Source organism: Silurus aristotelis (assembly GCF_946808225.1).
Source record: "Silurus aristotelis genome assembly, chromosome: 15".
Taxonomy (NCBI): Eukaryota; Metazoa; Chordata; class Actinopteri; order Siluriformes; family Siluridae; genus Silurus; species Silurus aristotelis.
This window is the reverse complement of record NC_139588.1, coordinates 9,473,556-9,490,287: the sequence shown is the minus strand read 5'-3', so window position 1 is coordinate 9,490,287 and position 16,732 is coordinate 9,473,556. Positions and strand designations below refer to the sequence as shown.

Below are 16,732 nucleotides of genomic sequence, written 5' to 3'. Positions count from 1 at the left end.
GCATTACAGTAGTCTAATCTAGATGTAACAAAAGCATGAAGTAGTTTTTCTGCATCTTGTAACGACATCATATTTCAAATTTTAGCAATATTTCAAAGGTGAAGGAAGGCGATCCTGGTAATATTATCCACTTGAGCCTCAAAGAAAAGACTAGGGTTGATAATCACACCAAGGCTTCAGCTAAAAGTCCTCCCTCAGACGCCAGCCTGGCAGTAGAATTCGCTCGAGAACCCGGTCTGCCCCCCTGGGAACGAATTGACTGTGCACAATGCCACGGATGTCGGGCTGCGGTCGTGCTGCAGACCTACCTCGCCTTCTTTCGGTCGTCATGCATCTAATGGTCAGGTATCCACATACATTTGACCAAATGGTACATTTTATTAGCCATTTATTCTGACCATACAATACATGTTTGTACTAACGATAATAAAAGGACAACCAATAAATATACCCGGTGCAAGGACATTTTTTGGAAAACCAGACATTTCTGCATTGTTCAATACTTTATTTTAAACTGCAGTAGCATTTTAGCATAGAATAGGTGAAATACTGTCAATTATACAGTATAAATAGAAAAACCTCAAAAGATTGAGAATATCTAACGTTGGGAAACAGTTTTTTTATTTTATTTGCCACAGCGCCATGTATTCCACAGTGGGGCACAATAAGTCTTGTTCTAATCAACATCTTCTTCTTCTTCTTTCGGCTGCTCCCATTAGGGGTCGCCACAGCGGATCATCCGTCTCCATACCACCCTGTCCTCTACATCTGCCTCTTTCACACCAACTACCTGCATGTTATTCCTCACCACATCTATAAACCTCCTCTTTGGCCTTCCTCTTTTCCTCCTACCTGGTGGCTCCATCTTCAGCATTTTTCTACCAATATAATTCATGTCCCTTCTCTGCACATGTCCAAACCATCTCAATCTCGCCTCCCTCACCTTGTCACCAAAACATCCTACATGTGCTGTCCCTCTAATAAACTCATTTCTAATCTTGTCCATCCTCGTCACTCCCAACGAAAACCTTAACATTTTCAGCTCTGCTACCTCCAGCTCCACCTCCTGTCTTTTACTCAATGCCACTCTCTCTAATCCATACAACATCGCAGGTCTCACCACAGTCCTATAAACTTTCCCTTTCATTCTTGCAGATACCCTACTATCACAAATCACTCCTGTCACTCTTCTCCACCCACTCCACCCTGCCTGCACTCTTTTCTTTACTTCTCTAACACACTCTCCATTACTTTGCACTGTTGACCCCAGGTACCTGAACTCCTCCACCTTCTCCACCTCTTCTCCCTGCAACCGCATCACTCCACTGCCCTCCCTGTGTTGCTCACAGATGGTCACCTCTTCTCTCAGCCTGGCTTCCACTACTCTTTCCCATAACTTCATGGTGTGACTGATCAACTTAATTCCCCTGTAGTTACTGCAGGTCTGCACATCTCCCTTATGTTTAAAGATCGGTACCAGCACACTCCTTCTCCATTCCTCAGGCATCCCCTCCCCTTCCAGAATCCTGTTAAATCCTATCTACATTCTGCTTCACCAACTCCACATCCTCCAACCTTCTCTCTCTCTGATTTTCTTCATTCATCAGCTGCTCAAAATACTCCCTCCATCTTCTCAACACACTCTCCTCATTAGTCAACACATTTCCCTCTCCATCCTTTATTGCTCTAACTTGCAGTACATCCTTCCCAGCTGGGTCCCTCTGCCTGGCCAATCGGTATAAATCCTTTTCTCCTTCCTTAGTGTCCAACCTCTTATACAGCTCCTCATATGCCTTTTCCTTGGCTTTCGCCACATCCCTTTTTACCTGCTGCCGCATCTCCTTGTACTCCTGCCTACTTTTCTCATCACTCTGTCGATCCCACTTCTGTTTTGCCAACCTCTTTCCCCTAATGCTCTCCTGCACTTCCTCATTCCACCACCACGTCTCCTTGTCTTGCTTTCTATTTCCAGATGTCACAGCAAGTACTTTTCTAGCTGCCTTCCTCATCACTCCTGCAGTAATTGCCCAATCATCCGGCACCTCTTCACCACCACCAAGCCCCTGTCTGACCTCTTCCCTGAACCTCACACTACACTCTTCCTCCTTCAGTTTCCACCATCTTATTCTTCTTTCAATCCTTACTTTCCTCCTCTTCTTCTTCGCCTTCAAAACCATCCTACAGACCACCATCTGATGCTGTCTAGCTACACTGTCCCCCGCCAACACCTTACAGTCTCCAATCTCCTTCAGGTTGCATCTCCTACACAGAACATAATCCACCTGTGTGCACCTTCCTCCACTCTTATACGTCACCCTGTGATCCTCCTTCTTCTTAAAATACGTGTTCACCACTGCCATTTCCATCCTTTTAGCAAAATCTACCACCATCTGCCCTTCCACATTCCTCTCCTTAAAACCATACCTACCCATCACCTCCTCATCACCTCTGTTCCCTTCACCTACATGCCCATTAAAGTCTGCCCCAATCACCAATCGTTCTTTGCTAGGTACACCATCTACCACTTCATCTAATTCACTCCAGAATCTTTACTTCTCCTCCATCTCACAGCCAACTTGTGGAGCATAGGCACTGATGACATTTATCATCATCCCTTCAACCTCCACCTTCACAATCATCACCCTATCAGAAACTCTCTTCACCTCCACTACACTCTTACTGTACTCTTCCTTCAGAATCACCCCTACACCATTTCTCTTTCCATCCACACCATGATTAAACAGTTTAAACCCACCTCCAATGTTCCTGGCCTTACTCCCTTTCTACTTGGTCTCCTGAACACACAGCATATCTACCTTTCTCCTCTCCATCATATCAGCTACCTCTCTCCCTTTACCCGTCATAGTACCAACATTTAAAGTTACACTGCTCCTTTTCCTGCCGTCTCTGTAGACATTTTCCTCCTCTCCTTCTCCTTCTTCGGCCAACAGTAGCCCAATTTCCACCGGTACCCTGTCGGCTAACGATACCTGTGGCGGTCGTTGTTAACCCGGGCCTCAACCGATCCGGTATGAAATTCTCATTTGTGATCCGCATATTTGATTTGGCACATGTTTTACGCTGGATGCCCTTCCTAACGCAACCCTCCCCATTTACCCGGGCTTGGGACTGGCACTAAGAGTACACTGGCTTGTGCCCCCCTAATGGCTGGGTTCTAATCAACATCACATTTACTTATATCTCCTTCCACATCTGTCAGGATCACTTCACACAGTGTATGCTATCTTTTTTTAGCCTTTTGTTCACCCACTAAATGCTCATATTGATGAATGTATAGCTTGATAAATTAACCTGCTAATATATAATAAAAACTTCAAATGAACTCAATTGAAATTGTACTGTACACAGTAAAATATGTATCACTATAAAAGTGCTCTCTGTATTGCAGTTATCATATGACTCAGAGAAATATTATAGACAAGAGGTGTGTCCTTTAATCTTGAATTCTTTGCTTTAGTCATACTGAGAACAAGTGCTGACAGCAGAAGAACACGCGCACGTACCGAAGGCTGGCCAAAGTGCATGTGAGCTGTAGTATGTAGCGGACAGTGCGTGTTCCTCTTTTTTGTCCTCCCCTATCCTTCTTGTTTTTCCTTTTCATTTTGTCTTCTTTACTCCCTGAATATAGCAGATGTTCTTGTAGGACTGCTCACTCTGTAATCTCATTGTCCAGGTAAGCTCTATGTAAAGAATTTAGCATAAAATATGAACTTTGTACTATTTCAAATATTGGTTTATTTAAAACAAAACTCCACTAGTGCTGAATGATAACGTAGTGATATACGTGTTGATAAATGATATATGCATTAAACACTTTCTTTCTGTCATAAGTGAGCTACACAGCCTTACTCTGAAGAGAAAAATGACATTGTGGAAAGAAAATGCTTAGTTCTTTTCTTTCTTAAGGTGTGACTGGGCTGTAGAGATCTAGCCAAGGTGACTTAAGTCAAACTGTTTTTATTACATTCCAGACACATTATGACTATCTTGATATACTTTATGACATACCTTATACCACAATTCAGAGAGTGTGTAAGGACATGTTTTCATGTAAATCTTAAAGCAATATTTAATGGTCTGCTTTTAATGAATTTAAACAACACAAACATGTTATGAAAATTAATGTCTATTTCATGACCATATAATGTTCAATAGGTATTTTAGCGAGTTGCTTGATTTTTCCAATGATGAAATCTTACATAGATATTCCATAAAAATGAACATATAATGGCAGCTACTGTATGTTGAAGACATGGAGCACTGGAGCTTGTTTCTTTATATTTTTGGTTGCTTTAAGATTTGCTTTAGCATTGACCTGAAAAACCAGATACAACATTTTAAAGTGGTGTGAACAGGAATTCGCTTTGCTTTATCACTTCTCAAGGAGACTGCAGCAGCGCTTTATTCCTTTAGGATCTCTTACTCAGTTGTCCTCATTGATTCACTATGCTCAAACAGATCAGTTGTAGATTGCTAACTGGAAGAATCGAGCATTCTAGAACCTTGAATCCAACATTGTTGGGCCATCAGGGCCAGCAAAGCCTTCTCTGCTGGCCTACATTTACAACCTAAATTCTAATATTTGTTCCATGAAATTGTATTATTTTAATCCCAACAGTTTATTCTCTTCATTTCGTAGTGTTTCTCTTGGCTGCACTGCTTCCAGTACATGTATGTGGATGTTAGATTTTTTGTCCAATCAGATTTTAGCCTCTATGTGCTGCAAAGTCAATCTAATCTGCCCAGGGCCTTCAGAATCAGTAGTGCTGGCAGATGTACCTTAAACTATATTAGCAATGGGTCTGTTTCTTTAACCAATCAGATTTCAAAATCGCCTCACAGGCTAAAAAGCAGCTAAACATCGTGAGGAAGTTGGCCAACCCTGAAGCTAGCTAACATGTCTCAGCCTGGGAAAGAGTTTGTTCACCACTTCCAGACCAGTGAATACGAGCGGTACCACTGGCTTACAGCCTCTGAGGAGTGGTGCAAATTATGAGTATGCATCTCTGGTGTATTTAATAACTTTTTAAAATGTTTTTGTCATGTTATTAGACAAATATTGATTCTGAACTGCTCCAGATGATGTAGGTGGCACAGTTGTGGTTGTAGTGTAGAGGTTTGGAGTTGTCTTAACTGGGCTTCTTGCTTCAGTAAAAATGGTATTCACCCTCCATATGTGGAATGCCTGTCTCTGTAATGCCATGTGTTGTTATATTGCATTTTTGTATAGTAGGTTTATGGATGTGGTGAGGGAAGACATGCAGGTGGTTGGGGTGAAAGGCAGATGTACAGGACAGGGGGGTATGGAGAAGGATGATCCACTGTGGCGACCACTAATGGGAGAAGCCGAAAGAAGAAGAAGAAGATTGATGGTTTCTATAATTGTGACATGATAGTGGTGGTATTAAGAGGTAGATTATGTCGGGTAAGTCCCCACTGAAGGCCCAGGTACCAAATGCACGGCCCGCCACTGGAATCCATTATTTGTTGTGTCCTCAATTCCACACCAATGTCTAAATAATCTAACATTAAATGTCATTGAACGCTGGTGAGTAAGAAAAGAACCTTTGAGCTTTTGCTTTTTGATACCAACAGTGAAAACAGACTGACAAATCACTTGTTTTTTGTCTCTGATTAAATTCAATTGTAATTGTAATAATTGTAATTGCTGTAGCCCATTCACTTCAAAAGGTCTGATATATATTTCTGTTTAGAATGGTTTTATAGGGTGTATTCTTAGTTAATGTATGCTTTAAGCCAGCTGGAAACAATCTGGTCTGGTCCTCTGGATGTTTTCTGTACCAATCTGTGTAAACTATAGTCTGTAAGATATTCAATCCAGTCCAACTGGCAGTGAATTGAGTGGTGAATTTCAGGGTCGAGTTTTGCTTTAACCTATATTGCCTTATTGTTATTATTGTTATTATTTTTTTTTAGAGAGTTCAATGATGGCAGAAGAATGCGAATTTGACCTGAACTACATCACCGAGCGCATAATTGCTGTATCTTTTAATCAGTCATGCCCAGAGAAGACCTACCTACACAACTTACACAACATCACGCAGATGTTGCAGTCCAAACACTCAGACAATTACATGGTGAGGACAGTTTTATAAAAACACAGATTTTTTGATGAATACATTTGCATTGTCTTTGAGACTGTACAATTGGCCAAATATTTGCTTCATTAACTTATAGAATATAAGAAAGTCTTGTGTTTTTCCTGATGGCAGGTTATTAACCTTTCGGAGCCCAGGGAAGAGCTAAGGAGAATAAACGCCAGGGTAAAGTCTACAAAACAGTTGACAAGATATATATATATATATATATATATATATATATATATATATATATATATATATATATATATATATATATATATAAAATCTAACCCTGATCTCTGCATGTGCTACGTTCATTTATATCTGTTTGTTCTCTCAGGTACTGGATGTTGGCTGGCCAGAACAGCATGCTCCAACCCTGCATTTACTGTGTTATATGTGTAAGAGCATCGAAACTTGGCTCAATACACACAGCGAACATGTCGTCCTGCTACACTGCAGGGTAAACCCTCAACCCATCTTTCTGTTTCCTTCATATCACCTTTCATCCAGGTCTTGCTTGTAAACTATTGTATCATTAAAGCGCTATTGTTCAAAGGCAAGGTTCGGATTTATTGTCTGTGTCAGAGTAGAAGTACAAAGACAATGATCTGTAGTTAGCATCTGAGCAGCAATGCAAATATCAAATAAATAAAATAGGGTTATAGTGCAATAGTTATGGTAACAGTGTACATGTAAAGCTAAACAGTATGATGCATAGCAGTAATGCAAATAGCAAATTAAGTTATATGAAGTAAAGATTTATGGTGAAATAAGTTCAGATAAGCAGTACACAGGTAGAAGCAAGAATGCTGAATGTTCTCTCATGGATGCTTTCGTTCCATAGAAAAAAGTATGTAACAACAAAAGCAGTTTTTTCCTACACGTAGCATGTTATGCTTGCTTAAGTCAGTAAATGCTAGTGCAATTGTTAGCAAAACAATGTTAGCATCACAGAGGTAATTCTGTTTGAATAAAATGGCTTCACCTTTTACAAAATATCTTTCTTTATCAGGCTTCTATTGTATTGGTAATGCACTTTCAACAGTAAACACAACTGGCACAAAGCCGCTTTTTTTTATGAATATAGCTTGATTCGTAATGAGCAAGATGGCAGGAGAAAGAAACTCAAAATTAATCCAATATCCTGATATGACTGAGGAAAGATTTGCATTTATTTTTATACAAAAAGACATATCTGGGGAGCATGACCTACTTCATAATCTAATAGATGTGATCTATAACATTTATAGAGATATTGTACTTCTATGATGCACTCTTAAGTGCTGAGTCATATGCACAATCTCACATTGTTTCTTTAATAGGGCACAAAAGATCGGATCGGAGTGATCATTTCATCCTATATCAACCTTCCAAGCATCTCTAGCAGGTAAAATGAACATAACACATGTATTTTGGCTTTCATAAATATAGGCAAGCAAAAACATTTTTTAGCAAAATTAGGATTTTATATATATACCAAGCACTTTTCACAAAAACTAAGAGGGTAATAAACAGGAATAAGTTAGTATTAATATTTACAACTATTATTAACATGAAATTCTAAATTGTAAATTGTGTCAAAAAATGCTATTTAAACTATTTTATTGATTTTATGTAATATGATATATGCAATTTTCATAACAAAAAGCAAATGAGCTACATTACATAAAATGTCTTTTAAGACTAGTTTTGGATTTAACTTTTTTATAGTAACATACAATTCTACCTGATAACATCGTTCCCTGTAGTTTTGTAATGAATTGATCAAACGTACAATATCAATCAACTAGTAACTAATAACAAATAACCTGACATTAGCAAAGAACAGGGAAAAGAACTTAAATAAATATTGCCTGTTAATGTTAGCAAATGAGCAAAACTTACCCCAACATTAAGTTTTCCAACTTACATGGAAATCATGAATTCTAGCAAGCAAACAAGGTCATCTTGTTTTATACACGATTCTTGAAGTGACATCATATTAAAACATCTGAGAAGACACTCATGACTTTTCTTTATTAACACACACACACACACACACACACACACACACACACACACACACACACACACACACACACTGCTAAACCTAGCTGTTTGAATTGATATACAGGTATAACAATCATCCATTGGATGAATTTAAAAAGATGAAAGACTTCAATTAATTCTAAAAAACGTAAAAAGGAAAAATAATATAAGGGGAGAAAAAAGTTTCTCTTTTCTTCTTGCAATTCTAAATGCCATTAATCAAGAGTACACATATTCAAGTTTTGTAACAAAATACTTAAGTCAAAGTAATCCACCGCTGATATAAATATAAATATATTTTGCATAACACATAGTTTTTTTTTTATATTAAGGAAAGTGTGTTTAAGAGGTCAGGGATAAGAGGCTACTTGGATGAACTTTGAGCCAAAGTTTTGTTTTGTTTGTGGGAGGGTTGCCATGTGATTTCCAAATGCCTGCCAGCTCCATAGCTAACATGAAAGATCAATAATGCACCAGTTATTAGCGTATATCATAATACATATACGATTTTACTGGATCAAATGTACAGTATTGTAAATGCAAATTTTTAGCTACCTGTAAGCATTTCTACATTGTCTATCCATTGATTTCTCCTTGCATATCATGTAATCTCTCTCTCTCTCTCTCTTTCTCTCTCTCTTTCTCTCTCTCTCTCTCTCTCTCTCTCTCTCTCTCTCTCTCTCTCTCTCTCTCTCTTTCTCTTTCTTTCTCTCTCTCTGTCAGTGATGAGAAGGCTTTAGACTGCTACACAATGAAAAGGTTCTACAGTGATAAGATGGCTTCCTTCTTGACTCCATCCCAAAAAAGGCAAACATTTTCTCTCTCAGTATTGTGTATGCTTTTTTATAGTAGAGCAACATAAAAAGAAACAGGAAGTTTAGGCTTCTTACAGCAGCAGATCAGTCATAAGAGTAAAGTGGCATAAAGGGGATAATTTTAAACATGTGATTTGTGCATGTTCTGTGTGATACGAATATGACAGAACATGCATTATACAGTAGTAGTTCTACTTGATTTTCTCTGTGAAATACCGATTACCCCTTTAGTAAATGCAATATGATTACAATTTTATCAAATTTTAAAAGCGCTACCATGAATGGGACAAATAGCTTTTACAGCTGCCCCTAAACATCTCTTGCATGTTGTACGTATCTCACAGTGCTGTTGAATTCCTAATGATCAGATGCTACTTTTATAATTGCATGTTTGAGACAGGAGTTCAGCGAATTTTAATTGCACTTGGTTTAAAATTTCCAATACATCAAACAACTTAGCGTTTTTTTTCGTCTGTGTGTCATAATTTTCAGATGTAAAAGCAATTTCTTTGTGTTTTGCTTTGACACTAAAAACTCTTCAAAACAAGAGATTTCTCAGTAACATGGCATTTCTGTTATCCAATTTATATGCAAAAAGAAAAACTAAATTGTTCATTGAATGTTCTAGAAAATTAAATATTATTATAAAAATAAATACAAAATTCTTAATGTTGGTAATACACTGGTATACTGTATAAGGAAGTAAACATTTTGGAAAGTGCTGTTATAGGAAAATTATCAATTGGGTCATAACAGGAAAACTAAACAGTGACTGAAGTAAGATCTGTGAATAGATAAACTGTAATATAGTCACAACATTCAGTATGACAGATGAGGAACTGTTGTTTAGGTGACTAAGAATGTAATGAAGGATGTGATCAGACTGTCAGCAAGAACAGTCGTTCCATAATACACCAAGATTAATATTTGAGTCTGGTTGCCATGCATAAGCCTGTCATTACAAAGATAAATGCACAAGCAGGCACAGTGCAGGTCTGAATCCTGCAGTGGCAGGCCATCAGGGCCAACAAGGTCTTCTCTCCTGACCTAAACACCACACACATCTGAATCATTAACTTGCATTTTAATATATTCTACCATTAAAATGATGCATTAAATTATTCCCATTAATCTATTATTTTCATTTTATAGTGTTTCTCTCACTTGCACCACTTTGTGTAGTGTAAGTTTAGTTTAGAGTTTATATGCAATTATATCTTACATCACATGTTGCCAAATCTGCAATGAGGAATACAGCTTGCACCCCAAGCATAAAGTGCATGTTTAATCCTGTGCGCCACTGGAATGCTTTGTTACTGTAGGGCGTTAGATCCTGCCCACTTGTCCACTCAGATCACATGCATAATTTCACTCAGTCCATGCAAATTTGCAAAAATATTACTGAAACAGATCATAGTAACTTATACTCAGCATTTGAACACCACCTAGATGCCTAACTTGGCCACTGTTCAAACCGTAGCCAAAGTAAAAAAAAAAAAATACAGTAGTTTTCCTTGTTGGTGGTGGACAAAGTACACAAAGCATGTACTTGAGTAAAAGTAGAGATACAGTAGGTTAAATATGACTCCAGTAAGAGTACTACCTTTAAACTTTTGATTGAGTAAAAGTACAAAAGTATTCATCTTTAAATGTACTCAGCAGGCCACAAATTTGCATACATTTCTGAGAGCTTCATTTCATGTATAAATAACACTCTAAATGCTTTTATTGAATACGCTGAATACTTCTAAAAGCTATATATTTCAGATATCAGAGATGTCTGGATATTAGAGTATGGATATAAAGTTTCTTAGATTATTGTATGATTTCTGTATGTATTACATGCTTATATTATCTTATTCTATTCCACTTCTATCCTATTCTACTTTCAGAGTATGAAATTAATTATTAGAAGGAATAATACCATGTTTTTAATCAACACATATGTTATAGCATCCAAAAGCTCACAAAAATAATGACATTATTATCCAAGCTGAATTTTTGTCAGAGGAAAGGATTATTAAAAATCACTGCAAGGTTATTGTTCATGGTTTTTGGTTTTTCAAATTATAAAATGTTTCTATCTTGAAAGGAGTGCTCTCTTAGAGTATAATTTTCCCCCCATCCACAGGGAACAAGGGCTCACTGGATAGTTTGCCAAGGATAAAACTCATGTATATCGTATGCTATGGCCTTCAGAATGATTCAGTTAGAAGACAGTTGAACACCTGTGGGAGATTTTGCTCTGACATTTTTTCCACCACGGACAACAAAATATGAAGTGAGGGAATAACGTTTGAAAGAATGCTGTTCCGTCTCTCGAGTACAAGTCCAGAACCTGTAGAATATTTATATTATATATATATATATATTATATATTTATAATAGTGTTTTATGTCATAAATGAGATTCCCATCCCTTGCATTTTTAAGCAGCAGATATTTAACCTGTGTCTGTTTATATGGAAAGAATTTTATTGCAATGCTATGAAGAGATTGATGGTAGTATGTGTGATTCAGGTATGTGCAGATGTTTGGCAAGCTCCTGGCCCATCAGATTAAGATAAACTCCTCTCCTCTCCTCTTCCACTTCATCTCGCTGAAGAACATGCCAAACATGCACCCCACAGGCAAGAACTAAACACACTCGCAGACACAGACTCATTAGTATTAAACCGTATTAAATGTCTACATTTCGGCTTCTTAAAGCATGCATTTATTTTTTTTTTTTTAGTATGCAGTCTATTTGTGAAAGTATACCAAGACATGCAGCTGGTGTGCACCACCGGAATACAGTAAGATACTCACACATTACACCAAAGAAATGATCACGTGTGGCGAGGTGGCTCTATCGTTAAATGCATTTGACTCTCAGTCAGGTCTCTGTGGGTCAGACGGACAAAGTGTATTTTTCTCTGGAACCACCACAGCTTCTCAAAGGAGACATTGTGGTGAGTTAATGACACGTCTTATATGACTACTCACTCATACATTGTCAGCATTTTGTAGCAGTGCACCACAGTTTTAACATTTCATTTAGATTGTGTAAGTGATACTACAATGAGATTTTTTTGCAGATTGTATGCTATCATAAAAACGTCACAAAGAAGAGCAGAGAAGCTGTGTTTCGCATACAGTTTCACACAGGCACTCTTCATGGGCACCCCGCCGTCTTCCACAAAAAGGAGCTTGATCTCGCAAACAAAGGTACTTGTCAGTCTGAAATGCACTTACAAGGAGAACAAAGATTTCCAGTTGTCTTTCTTTGTGGTGTGGCATACAAAAAAATGCAGGTGTAACAGAGGGATGAAATGTTAAACATACTTACAAAATGATTATTTTAAAGACTGTATGATGACCTGCCACTTTTATACATATTGCATAATGGAACATTTTAATTGCATTGCAAAAAATGCCAGCTGAGCCCATATTCATTTCTAGGATATGAACTGTCTCTCTCTAGAAGCCCCCGCCATCTTCTTTTCATTTTTTAACACTAGTAATATTCTGGCCTGAGCTCATAATTCTTGAAAGATTAATTGCAAAACAAATGTCAAGGAGCTAAAAACTATTTAGTTTGTTCCAGACTGGATAACTGTGTGTAATATTTTGTTTCATGTTGTGTGTTAAGGTAAGGGTTAGGCTTATAATAGGATCCAGGTTCAGCTGCTACACTTTTTTATCTTTGTAGCAATGACTATCTCATACAATATGCTTAATGCATTGTCTCTGCTTCCTGTAAAGGAAACGGGAAGTGTTTTTGACCAAGGCAAAAAATCTTGGGCTCATGGAGAAAGAAAGTTCTATAGTCTGTGCCTAAGATGGCATACTGAAGTCCTACTATGGAGTAGAGTATTTCTCACTGCTCTTGCAATAACATTCTTGTACAAAACAAACAAGTGTTGAAAAAAGTCATGAGCTGTACAATATTTGCAGGACAAATCAAAGATTGTGTAATGGACACTTGCATGTCAGATCAGGAACATTAAGTGACACTGGACAGTGGAGTGGTGCAGTTGCAGGGAGAAGAGGTGGAGAAGGTGGAGGAGTTCAGGTTCCTGGGGTCAACAGTGCAAAGTAATAGAGAGTGTGTTAGAGAAGTAAAGAAAAGAGTGCAGGCAGGGTGGAGTGTTTGGAGAAGAGTTACAGGAGTGATAGTAGGGTATTTGCAAGAGTGAAAGGGAAAGTTTATAGGTCTGTGGTGAGACCTGTGATGTTGTATGGTTTAGAGACAGTGGCATTGAGTAAAAGACAGGAGGTGGAGCTGGAGGTAGCAGAGCTGAAGATGTTGAGGTTTTCGTTAGGAGTGACGAAGATGGACAGGGTTAGAAACGAGTTTATTAGAGGGACAGCGCATGTGGGACGTTTTGGAGACAAGGTGAGGGAGACATGTGCAGAGGAGGGACATGGGGGAGAATGCTGAGGATGGAGTCAACATGCAGGAGGAAAAGAGGAAGGCCAAAGAGGAGGTTTATAGATGTGGTGAGGGAAGTCATGCAGGTAGTTGGTTTGAAAGAGGCAGATGTAGAGGACAGGGGGTTATGGAGACGGATGAGCCGCTGGTAACCCCTAATGGGAGCAGCCGAAAGACGATGATGATTAAGTTACATCCATATTTTAAAAAATAGGTCCACCAAGCTAGAATGCTGTTATCAAATTCTGAGCAGATATCAGAATTAACAGCAAACATGATTTGCTGGAAACCATCAATACCACCAACTTTTACAAAGAAATGACTATAATGTATATAGTAAAGACCCGGACTGTTTTTCTTATACAGCATCTGTATAATAATATAAGAATTATATTATATCTGAATAATACACTGTTCTTAATAGATTTCTACAGCAGCATATACATTTTTAGAAGTAAAAAATGGCTAAACTTATTAAATGTATTTCTTTTTTTTTTTTTTTTTTATTAAAGAAGCCTGTAAAATATATTTACACTGTTTACTTACACTGTTACTGAGTCAATACTATTACACTTCAAAATGCCGTCCTTAGAAGGAAAGTGAAAGACACAGCGTATGCAACAGTAAAACAGTAAAAATATGACACTCTGTCTATTTCTAACACAGATCCAAGATTTTTGGAGGAAACAGAGGTGGAGGTAGTTTTCTCAAAAAATATGGCTCAAATTCCAGGTTTTCCACAAGGTAAGCATTTTAATCTTGCCATCCTAATTAGTGATAATTAATTGATTAAATGAATAAAGTATAACGCAAATTGCTTTGGTTGTATATTAAGACTGAGCCCCTTGTTGTCCAGAACTTTAGGAGAAGAATAAAGTGAAGTAACAGCTTCTTTATCACAGTCACAGAAAAAATTGTCTGTGCGCCTCAGGGGACAAACACATTCATATTCATAAATATAAAGAATTACAAAATTAAATAAAATCAGAAAGCCTGTGTACTTGGCACAGATCTGCTCTTTGTCATGCTGATGTTAGTTACTCTGTGTAAAGGGAGTGTCGGCTGGATGAACAGCTCTGCAGTTTTTATTGACTATGACACGCTGGATCCTTTGGTTCACTGGGATTCTTATGAGAACGTTACAGCAGGAGGTACTGTATCCACACAGACATGTTCTTATCTTCTGTTTGGTTCAAAGAGATCATGTTTAATCATTTGCCTCACTTGAACAGGGTTTGGGGTTTAAATCCTGCCTCAACCCTGTGCTGCACTACTTCATTGACATGTATCTGAAGTGTGTGAATGTGTACTGTTGGTAAAGGACCATGTGAAGGGTTTTTTAACTCTCCAGGCTGTCCTCAGCTTTGTGCACCGGGTTGGAGATAGGTTCGTGATCCTGTGTAAGATAAGTGGTATAGAGAATGCATGGATGGATGGAAATCAGGACCATTCACAAATATGTGAAGTGTCTTTCATGAGCATTTTGCTCAGACTATAAAATGTAAGAGATCTATTGATATTATTACAGTAATCATATTGTTCATTTCAGCTTTGCCATTTTGATGCTGTCAAAGCCAAAAAGATTGACCTGAATCAAGCTATGAAACAAACTATGTCCTTTCATTTGGATAAATTTGATCTTAACTTAAATTTGATCTAAATCTTAACTTACTAGCTGCAGACACACATGTGCTCATGAATGAATAGTTTGTGTGTAGGTTTGACGTTGTATATTTCTCACCACTATTTTGTTGTACACTGTGAATGGGTTCAGGATGCTGTTGTTTACAGGACACTGAAGTCTAGAGACCGGTGTCTGGGGAATATTTACTGCATTTGTTTTACTAGAGATGTGGTCCACATAATTTCAAGGAACAAGACAAAACACACACACACACACACACACACACACACACACACACACACACACACACACACACACACACACACACACACACACACACACATTGGCATAACCATTATAATGTAACATATAGTTAGCCCAGAATCCTGAAAATTCCTCTTAAGTCTTCTTGAATTGCACTTCTTGTGCTCTCCATTCATGTACTATATTGTTGGAATGCTGTGGCTTTAAGCATGAACTGGCTTTAAAGCACTAAACAAACTATAGACAGACTCATTTTAGTCCTTTAGATGTCAACTACGGGAATATACTCTAGGGAAGGATATAGAGGTTATAGTACCTGTTATTTATCATTAACCATTAATACTTTTAATTTCATATCAATATGCCTAACCTTAATAACCTTTGCTAATAATTGGTTTATGGAATTAATAATTAAATGAATGAATGAGTGGTGTATAAATGAGTGAATGAATGGGAGAATGGGATGCGACTTTAATTGCATGTGCATGCATGAAAATTAAATCTATTATTATTATTGAATTAATATTAAAGTTCAAAATACTCAATATAAAATTATGTATTACTTTTAAAACGATTACAATAACCCATATTCAACAATTTATTTAATAACCAAAAAAGCAGTCACCAGCTCATATTATAAAATTGTTTTAATGCCAATATCTAGGGTTTTTATTTAAGCCCGGATAAATGGGGAGAGTTGCGTTAGGAAGGGCATCCAGCGTAAAACCATGTGCCAAATCGAACATGCGGATCATAAATAGGCATTATCCGCTGTGGCAACCCCTAATGGGAGAAGCCGAAAGAAAGTTTATCCAGATTTTTATTTCGAAAATTAGCAGTTTAGAAATGTCATTCTACAATCCCAAATACCCTGTTTATTCACTGCTGGTAATTTGTGTTCGCAGATAGATGTAATAATTAGGAATAGCAAAACCTGTCACAATACACTATAACAAAGAAAACTTGTTCAGCATTTATTAACATTAGTTAACTCACTTAACATACTGTTTGCAGCTGTGCAAGTGTTCTTGCACTAACCTCTAAATAATGTACCGGTAAATAATACCCCAGATATATTTATCATGGAAGTACTGAAAACATGAATGAGGAAATGGTGCTCTGCTATATACCTATAGTTGGAATCATTTAAGAGAATCCATTTAACCCTTGCAAAACTCCTGTTTGAGAGTATGGAAACACTTCAACAGACTCACTGGCTTGACCCCTGCGTCATCTTTTCACAGGACTGAATCAAAATGCTTGAATTACTGTAAACCATTCTGAAGTGAATGAATTGTTGTGAAGAAAGCGCAGCCAAGTTCAAACAGGCAAGTTCCAGTGGTGAGAATGTAAAATGCTTACATTAGCTACAATAATTGAAAGAAATTGCCATTTTGTTGAGTCTGTGCCCATTATAGCCTCAATTTCCTGTTCTTGGCTGCCATGTGTGCACCTTCTGCTGT

At 37.7% G+C, this 16,732-nt stretch overlaps 1 protein-coding gene across 4 annotated transcripts in view; it reads left to right on the top strand.

The window, feature by feature from the left end:
- Positions 1 to 3,476: 3,476 nt before the first annotated feature.
- The window catches only part of tns3.2 (tensin 3, tandem duplicate 2), a 41,337-nt gene continuing 28,081 nt past the window's right edge, over positions 3,477 to 16,732 (top strand). Inside the window, exons 1-12 of one of the 4 annotated variants that reach the window (XM_083563392.1) lie at positions 3,477 to 3,694; positions 5,959 to 6,119; positions 6,255 to 6,305; positions 6,463 to 6,585; positions 7,448 to 7,512; positions 8,877 to 8,960; positions 11,488 to 11,597; positions 11,702 to 11,762; positions 11,843 to 11,918; positions 12,045 to 12,174; positions 14,048 to 14,125; positions 14,434 to 14,532. In XM_083563392.1, coding sequence (XP_083419518.1) covers positions 5,967 to 6,119; positions 6,255 to 6,305; positions 6,463 to 6,585; positions 7,448 to 7,512; positions 8,877 to 8,960; positions 11,488 to 11,597; positions 11,702 to 11,762; positions 11,843 to 11,918; positions 12,045 to 12,174; positions 14,048 to 14,125; positions 14,434 to 14,532 — 1,030 coding nt within the window. In that variant the 5' untranslated portion in view covers positions 3,477 to 3,694; positions 5,959 to 5,966. Of the gene's footprint in view, positions 3,695 to 3,821; positions 3,958 to 5,958; positions 6,120 to 6,254; positions 6,306 to 6,462; positions 6,586 to 7,447; positions 7,513 to 8,876; positions 8,961 to 11,487; positions 11,598 to 11,701; positions 11,763 to 11,842; positions 11,919 to 12,044; positions 12,175 to 14,047; positions 14,126 to 14,433; positions 14,533 to 16,732 lie in introns of those variants that run through there. The other 3 variants (XM_083563393.1, XM_083563391.1, XM_083563394.1) reach the window with 3 other exon arrangements.